The sequence below is a fragment of the Panthera uncia genome (assembly GCF_023721935.1).
Source record: "Panthera uncia isolate 11264 chromosome B3 unlocalized genomic scaffold, Puncia_PCG_1.0 HiC_scaffold_1, whole genome shotgun sequence".
Classification (NCBI taxonomy): domain Eukaryota; kingdom Metazoa; phylum Chordata; class Mammalia; order Carnivora; family Felidae; genus Panthera; species Panthera uncia.
Window position 1 is genome coordinate 27,115,612 of NW_026057582.1, and position 9,108 is coordinate 27,124,719.

Here is a 9,108-nt window from a genome sequence, read left to right on the forward strand (position 1 = left end):
TTTAATGTTTATTTATTTTTGAGAGAGAGAGAGCACGTGCCTGTGGGGGAGGGAAAGAGAAAGAAGGAGAGGATCCCAAGCGTAGAGTCCAATGCGGGCCTTGAACTCACGAACCATGAGATCACGACCTGAGCAGAAAGCCAACTTTTAACCGACTGAGCTGCCCAGGCACCCCACTTTGTGTTGTCTTTTGCTCAGTACATACATGGAATTACTGTGATTGAAGTGGCCTCTGAGGATGGAGTCTTTGGCCCTTTGAGGTTGAGGGCTGGCAGGGCTGCTGACCATGACCACATCCGTAGTTATATTGCAGCTTTTTTCTCCAAGGCAAGAGGTGGCCAGGGTGCAGAGTTTTCCTTCCTCTCCCTGCAGGGTGCCTTTTGGTGTGTTGGCCCATAGCCTAGGAAGTTGGAGGCACTTTGGGAGGCTATCAGGAGAAGTGGCCCATATCACTGTGAATTAGCCACACTCATTTTGACTGAAGCTAGGTCCTGTCCACAGGGGCAGGGTCTGCAAGAAATGGAGGAGGGTCAGGGAGCAGCAAATCCCAGCCATGCTCGAATGTGGACAGGGCTTCTCACAGAGGGGGGCCAAAGAACTGTCCCTTTTCCTAGCCTGTCCTGCGGAACTGGTATTTGAAACAAAATGTGGGCTCTTCCGGAGGCCATCTAGGAGGGCAAGGGGAGCTCAGGTGGGGCCAGCCCAAGACCCTGGAAGGGTCAGGATGATGGCCTCTCTGATTTTGGAGCCAGTTGGTAAACACGTAAACAGCAGAGACTGAGGAATTGTGCAAGAGAATTTGAGGAAGGGGTTACCCAACGGTCCTCAGATTCACATTCAAGGTAGGGGGTGGTGGGCGGGGGTGGGGGGTGGGGGGAGACCAGGGCTCACACCCTGAAGTGTTGTTGACAGCTGATTGCCAGCTGACTGTGTGGAGGCCTGGGGCGAGCCTCTCCTCTCTGGGCCTCTTTCCCTGTCTCAAAAATGGGGTCCGTACTCATTTCACCTTGGGTTGCTGTGAGAATTAAGCGAGGGAACAGATGTAAAGGCATTTAGCACTGTCCCCAGCACACAGGAGTAACTGGGCTGGGAAGCCATGCAAAAAGACAGGGACCAATATCCTACAGGGCAGCCCCCATGGGGGGCCTGGAATCAGGACCACAAGGACCAGGGAAGCCACTTCCGCGTGCTGTCGCCGGGTGGGATGTCTTGTCCTGGACAAAAGGCTCGAGCCTTCAGCCCAGGATTCTAGCATGGGGACCTGAGCACAGAACCCCTGTCAGTATTTCTGCTGCCCTGGCTATGCTCCACGGGCAACTACCTTCCACCTCCAGGGAACTATGAGGAGAGTCTCAGGGTCTAGTGGCCCCGTGGCCCAGGCTGTGGCCAGGAGGGAGAGAGGGAGTGGTAGCGGTGGTGGGGAAGCTGTAAAAAAATGTAAATAGTGCAGTGTGGAGCATGGCTCCAGCTGTCTGGCACTCACCGGAGCTGGCAAGAGCCCGAGGAAGGAGCCCCAGACCCCGGGCGCCTTTTGTCCCTGGGTCTTGGCTATGTAAAAGGTGGGGGAAGGGACAAGAATTCTTGGAACTTGTCCATTCATTGGAGCCCCCCTGCTGCCAGCAGGTGCGAGAATGGGGGAGGGAGATGCGGACTCTGGCCTGGAAGGTTTAGAAATAAGAATTGCAACTCAGCATGCAGTGAACTGACAAACAGATTCCTCAGGTTCCAGCCTCCTAGGCTGTGAACCTTCAGGCCAGCCAGACTCCATCCTGCTTTGAATGCGGCCATGAACCGGTTCCCCGCGCTCCAACCGGCTTTCCCAACTCCCCTCTCGCCAGTTCCCGGATCCCAGCTTTGTGTACCCTACCAAAGAACCCTGCTTCGCCGGGCCTACTCCCAGCGTTGTTTGATTTTCTGAGGTTTCGGTTTGTTTTCATTTTGCAGCTCCTCTTTGGCTGCCAGGGCCTTCTCCAAAGCATCACATTCAAGCATTAGACATTACTTGGACTGAGGTCTTAGAAAAAGCAGTGTGGGGAGAGGAAGGACTTGTAACCATGCAAACCTGAATCTCAACCCTGCTCTGCCCTTCCCAGCTGAGCACAAGTTGCTAACCTAAAGCCGTGGTTTTCTGTAGGTACGTGGGAATTTCTTTTGTTCCTACTCCTCAAGGTTTTTGTGCAAGTTAAATCCTGAGTTTAAGGTTTAGAAAGCTCTTAGCACAATACGTGGCACAGAATACGTGCTCAATGACTATGAAATTATTCCCCTTAATAATCATAGGAAAATAAGGCAGAACCTCCCTACAGTCTTGTTTCAATTTGTATTTGTATTTCCCTCTTGCCAGAGAGAGTAATCTTTTTTTTCTCGTGTTTATTGGCCCTTTGTGTTTCTTATGTGAATCGTCTGTTCGTTTCCATCATCGGTTCTTTTAGGGGTTTATTTATTCATTTATTTTATTTTTTGTCTTTGGTTTAATGATTGGTAGGACATCTTGGTACATTCTGAAATTCTTTGTTAATCTAATCTGCAGAATTTTTTCTTTTGGTCTGTCACTTGTTTTTCGGCTTTTTGACGTCTTCCAACATACAAAGCCTGTTTTTCTTTCTACACAGTGTATGCCCAAATCTGCCCATAAGAGCTGGTCCTCTATAGACTGATTTACTTGGCAGTTTGCGGGTCTCAGTGACTCTCCCCTTGACCAGTGCACTGCCCAGGGCTCTCTTAGACCTTCCATTGTTCTCTAAATGAACGTGAAAACCTGCTATAGTGCTGTTTGACCTATCCTGCAGTATTCTAGTTCTGTCCCCAAATGCACACACTCCCACCTACTGGTTTCTGGAAGGATCACAGCCTTCTTTTACTGGTTGGCTGATTTGGGGAAACTCCAAGATCTGACTGAGAAATTAGCAGCTGAATGAGAATTTGGATGTCCTCCATTAACCCTCTCTTTGGGGCCCAGGACTGACTAGATAGATCTCTCTATGCCTCACCAGCCCAGCCAGCTGCCCAGACTCACATTGACTGACCATTTACCTGATGCATTTCTGAGAAGCTGTGTGTAAATCTAATTTGATGGATTATATTTTAATGCTCTAGGAGAGAAGGAAATTAAAATAAATGTTATAAATTCTACTAGCTCATTTATTGGGCACTTATCATGTGCCATTTGCTGATGAAGCACTTTACCTAAAGACCTTATTTAATCCTCACGGCAATAAAGAAATTAAAATTTCTCCATTTTATAGATAAGGAGCCTGAAGCTCAAAGGGATGGTTATGCAGCTCGGCCAAGGTCACCTAGCTGGGAGTTTGCCAGATAGGGCAAATCAACATGGCCCAAATTTGAATTTCATATAAATAACAAGTAATTTTTTTTTTTTTTACTATAGCATATCTCAAGTACACATGCAATATTTTATCCGGCAACTGTGGGAAATGTGAACTGGAGTCTAAGTCTTCTGATTCCCTGGCCTTCCAGTGGTGAGACCATGGAATTCTTTTGCGGGGAATTCTTTGAAAAGGGAAGAACACGCTTGTACTCACTTTTGGGCTCCACCTCAGACACGCTGAATAAAACTTCTGGTGGTGACATGTCCTAACAAGCACCCCGACTTCAAAGCCCTACTCCTTGGGGAGCCCTCTGCACTCTGAATTTTGAGAGCACTTTTGTATGTATCCAGCTCCTGCTCCACTGCAGAGACTGATAGGTAGACAGACACATTATGGGGCGTGCTGGGTGCTCGATGCTGGGTTGGGCAGCAGCATAGTAGAGACCATTTTAGAAGGGGTAGGGGTGGGAGCAGTCAGATAGAAACTTCAGGAGATACGCTTCAGCCAACTCTCAAAGAGTCCATAGTTTTGTTTTCCTCCGAAGGGATATAATGCAGGATAATGGATATAACTTTTAGCCAGTAGTTATGTTTTGCAATAAGAGATAAATTCAGATGAAGAAGAAAGTGAGCACATGGGCTCCAGAGCCAGACATCTTGGTCACATCCACCTTTCACCACTTACTGGATATATGATCATGGCCATGGGACCAGTTGACCTTCTCCATGCTTCAATTTGTCTTCCGTGAAATGGACATAACGATAGTATCTACCTCATTGGTTTGGCATACAATTAACTAATCCTTATAAAATGCCTACCACAGCTCCTGAAAGGTACTAGGCATGCATGGAGGTTCACACTGACGATTTCCCTTCTCTAGTAGATTTTTGCTTCAGCCTGCAGATGGGTTGTACTATCTCCATCCTTGACCTCGTGGCCTCCTCTAACTACTGGGTCATTATCTGTTCCTTTCCTATGGCACAACTCAGAGAGAATTGCATATTCTTAATTGCCTATTTCCGCTTCCTCACCTGCTTCACTCTCCGGAACCCACTCCCTGGAATCTGCTCTTGGCAAGGTTGCTGATAAGCTTCACAGTGCAACGCCAGCAGGCAATTCTGTTTCTGTCTTTGTAACCCCATAGCAGCATTCAACACAGTTGATCTGGCCATGCCTCTTGAAGTTTTGCTCCCTTGGCCCCCAGAACACCACATTCACCTGGCTTCCTCCTCCTCCCTCCCTGCTGTTTCTTCTCCGTCTCCTTTACTGGCTCCTCCTCCTCCTGTCCTGGTCCTACTGCTAGATGTGAGAGTCCTGCAGGGCTCAGGCCTCTGACCTCTTCTCCTCTCTGTCTACATACATACCACCTACCTTCCTACATACCTACCTACCTACTCCTTAGGTGATCTCTTGTAATCTACGGATTTAAAATCCCACCTTTCTTCTGATGATTCCCACATTTATAGCACCAGCTCAGATATGTCTCCTGAACTCAAGACTCATAGCCAGTTGCCTGTGGAACATCACCACTGGGTGTCCAGTAGGCAACTTAGATTCAACCTGTCCATAAACAAACTCATGACTTACCAACTGCCCCCACCTAGAATCTGTTCTTCCTTCAGAGTTTCCCATGTCAGTACTATGGTACTATGGTACTATCGTTCACTGTTGTTCAGGCCAAAGCCTCAGAATCACTCTTGATTCCTCCTGCTCTCATTCCCCACATGCAAACTCAAATCCTGTTGGCACTAGTTTCAAAATACATCCCAAATCCAATACCTCTCACTTCCTCTGAAGCAACATTTCTTAGCTTTGGTGCTTTGGACATTCTGGACTAGGTAATTCTTTGTTGTGAGTCCTATGCATTATTATACGATGCTCAGCAGCATCCCTGGCCTCTACCCACTAGATGCTAGTAGGATCTTCCTGGTTGTGACAACCAAAAATGTCTCCAGATATTGCCAAATGTCCCTAGCCTCGGTAATAGGGGATGGACAGGGTGGGGCAAAATCATCTTGGTTGAGAACCACATCTCCACAGCTACCATTCCATAATCTCAACCATTGTTATCTCTTACCAAATAGCTTCCTAACTGGTTTCCCTATCTCCATTCTACCTTTCCCTTCTCCACAGAGCAGCAACCAGAGAAGTCCTTTTTTTTTTCTTTCAATTTATTTATTTAAAGTAGGCTCCATGCCCAATGTGGGGCTTGAACTCTTGACTCTGAGATCAAGAGTTGCATGCTCTACCAACTGAGCCAGCCAGACACTCCTAGAGTAGTCTTTATAAATCGTAAGGCAACTCTTGTCACTCTTCTGTTTTCAACCCTCCAATGGTTTCCTGTAACAATAACCGTAAAACCCAGTGTCCTTATGATGGTGTGCAACACCCTACATGGTCTGGCCCTTGCTCGTTTCCCAACACTCTCCCCTTGCTCATTGCACTCCAGCAATGACTTCAAAGAAGCTGACTTCTTTGCTGCACCTTGAACACATCAAGAATATTCTTCCCTCAGGACATTTGTATCTGCTGCTCCCTTTATTCAGGATGCTATCTCTCAAAATCTGCCCCTTCCATCACTTCATTCAGGTTTGCTATTTAAACCTCCTCTGAGAAGGCTTCCCTGATCACTCTATCTCGAGGAGCACTGGGATTGCCATCCCTGTCTCCCCACATCCTGCATGATGGACCTGCGTGATGCATCCTGCATGATGAAGGTGTGCGGCCAGATCCCCTTCCTTGAGGAGGGACTTGTTGCCCAGCTGTTGGGAGTGTAGTCAGCAGACAGCTTTCAGCTCTCAGTCCCTTCAAGGATTGCCTCAGAGCAGAGCTGTCCAAGGTCGTGACCTTCCCTAGGTAGCCCACATCCAAGGACTGATTGGGGCCAAGTAGAAAGAAGGAAACTCAGAGGGACCATTTTAGATCTGGAGTTCCCCATGGAGTTGACTGAGGCTATCATTAGATCTGCCTCTCAGCTTGATTTCTCCCTCTTGCCCCATCTTGCTTCCTTCCCATCACTTGCACAGATGTGATCTGAGAGCATTCAGGGTGCTAAACATTCAGGATGTGTGTCCCAGGGGACTGTACCTATGACGCCCTCTATAGTGTTCTTGGACTTATATTTAATATCATTTTATTTGTTTATTGTATTATTTGCTTAAGGGCTGTGAAGGCAGGGACTTCGTTTTGAAACTGCTGTATCTCTGACACCTAGAACAATGCTGGGCACATACAGAATATGTGCTCAGTGAACACTTACTTGAATGTTGAATGAATTATTCTTTAATATTTAAAAAAATTTTTTTAATGTTTATTTATTTTTGAGAGAGAGAGAGAGAGAATGAGCAGGGAAGGGGCAGAGAGAGAGGGAGACACAATCCAAAGCAGGCTCCAGGCTCTGAGCTGTCAGCACAGAACCCGATGCGGGGCTCAAACCCACAAACTGCGAGATCATGACTTGAACTGAAGTCGGACGTTTAACCGACTGAGCCACCCAGGCGCCCCTAACATTTTTTTTTAGGTAAACTCTGTACCCAAAGAATTCATGACCTGAAGATCAAGAGTTTCATGCTCTAGGGGTGCCTGGGTGGTTCAGTAGGTCAAACATCTGCCTCTTGATCTCAGCTCAGGTCTTGATCTCAGGGTAGGATGCTTATAACAGCATCAAATGCCCCATTGCACCCTGTGTTGGGCCCCGCATTGGGCATAGAGCCTACTTAAAAAAAGAAAGAAAAAAAAAAAAGGAAAGAGAGTCTTATGCTCTACCTACTGAGCCAGCCAGGTGCCCCTGAATGAATTATTCTTGTCCCCAATCTCAGCTCCTCATTACTCTAAGATTACTCTGGAATCCTTGAGTGACTTCTAATATGAAGGCTCCAACTTTTTAACAGACGTGCAGCTCAGGGGCATAATCTTTCCAAAATGATTTACTTCTGGAGCGGGAACAGGCCCACGTGGTTTCAAATCTAGAAGTCTGGACAGCAGGGCTCTGCTCAGCTCACAACTTTGTTCCTCCTGCTGTGTCCCCCTTTTGTCTGGAAACAAATTTAGCATTCTAGTCTCATACTGGAAAGCTGCCTTGGGCCTTTGAACCAGCTACGCTGCAGGTAGTTTGACCTTGTCAGCCTGTAGGATAAGTTTCAGATTAAGTGATTATTCTTCAGTGTTTTTACACACTGTTTCATCTTTTTCAAGAACATTCACATCACTCAGTAATGTCTCATGATGGCTGTGAGCTGCAGATTCATTTTATCATCCTAATTTTATGTACAGGAAGACTGGGGGTTAGGGGGCTAGCTTCATCATTCCAAAAGTGTTCGCTGAACACTTTTTTTTTAATGTTTATTTATTTTTTGAGAGAGAGAGAGAGAGACGGAGCACGAGCAGGGGAAGGGAGGGAAGGGGCAGAGAGACAGCGAGACAGAATCCGAAGCAGGCTCCAGGCTCTGAGTTGTCAGCACAGAGCCCGATGCGGGGCTTGAACCCACGAATGGCGAGATCATGACCTGAGCTGAAGTCGGACGCTTAACTGACTGAGCCACCCAGGCGCCCCTTGCTGAACACTTCTGTGTGCCAGGCACTGGGCTGGATGTTGAAGGATATAAGGATCACTAGGCAAGACAGGGGAGATAGGCAGAAACAACTTTGTCTATAACAGGTGTAAATCAAGAGCTGGGGGAGCCAGAAGGTGACTGAATTGTTTCTATACTGGGAGACAACTTTTGAGAAGGTTGCATTGTGTGGGTAACATTTTTTTTTAACCCACTTTAGAGGCGCCTGGGTGGCTCAGTCGGTTAGGCGTCCCACTTTAGCTCAGGTTCTGATCTCATGATTTGTGGGTTCCAGCCCTGCGTCGAGCCCTGTGCTGACAGCTCAGACCCTGGAGACTACTTTGGATTCAGTGTCTCCCTCTTTCTCTGCCCCTCCCCCTCTCACGTTCTGTCTCTCTCTCTCTCTCTCTCAAAAATAAATAATAAAAACATTTTTTAAAAATTTTTAAATAAAAAAACAACCACTTTAGAGGTGTCTGGGTGGCTCAGTTGGTTGAGTGTCCAACTCTTCTTTTTTTTTTCTCTCTCACTTTTTGCATTTTATTGGCCACAGGGGAGGAGGCCTCCTCCAAGTTACCAGAGGTGCTCATAGTTTCTTTAGCCACTCCAAGCTTGGAACCTTGGGGTCCTGGGACTGGCTGGGCACATCGGGCATGTTCCCATCATCTTGGAGCGGCACTGGATAGTTGTTGGGCGTGGCCTGGTTGATCATGGTGGCATATTTGGTGAAGGGGCTAACGGTGGGCAGAATTATACCGAGGCCCCCAGTGGTGAAGAATGCGACCAGCACCTTGACCCAGGCATCCTTAAGGAAGGCTGCGAGTCTCCTGGCCATCCGTCTTGGTCCTTGAGTGTCCAACTCTTGATTTTTTGGCTCAAGTCATGATCTCATTGTACATGGGTTCCAGCACCACATTGGGCTCCATTCTGAGAGTATGGAGCCTGCTTAGGATTCTATCTCTCTCCTTCTCTTTCTGCCCCTCCCCAACTTGTACATGTGCACACACACTCTCTCTCAAAATAAATAAATAAATAAACCTAAAAAAAGCACCACTTTAAATATACAAACTGTTTTGTTCAAACTGTCCTCTTTTTTAAATTTTATTTTTATTCATTTAAGTTTTTAAAAATTTCTTTATTTTTAAGAGAAAGAGCAAGCAGGCGGCAGAGAGAGAGGGAGAGAGAATTCCAAGCAGGGTTCGAACTCACGAACTGTGAGATCATGACTT

General features: G+C 47.0%; 1 protein-coding gene across 1 annotated transcript; it reads right to left on the minus strand.

Moving 5' to 3' along the window:
* Nucleotides 1-8,437: 8,437 nt before the first annotated feature.
* LOC125909361 (NADH dehydrogenase [ubiquinone] 1 alpha subcomplex subunit 3-like) lies at nt 8,438-8,831 on the minus strand. The gene has a single exon (XM_049612504.1). The coding sequence runs from the start codon at nt 8,712-8,714 to the stop codon at nt 8,466-8,468; it is 249 nt and encodes an 82-aa protein (XP_049468461.1). The 5' UTR covers nt 8,715-8,831; the 3' UTR covers nt 8,438-8,465.
* Nucleotides 8,832-9,108: the final 277 nt, after the last annotated feature.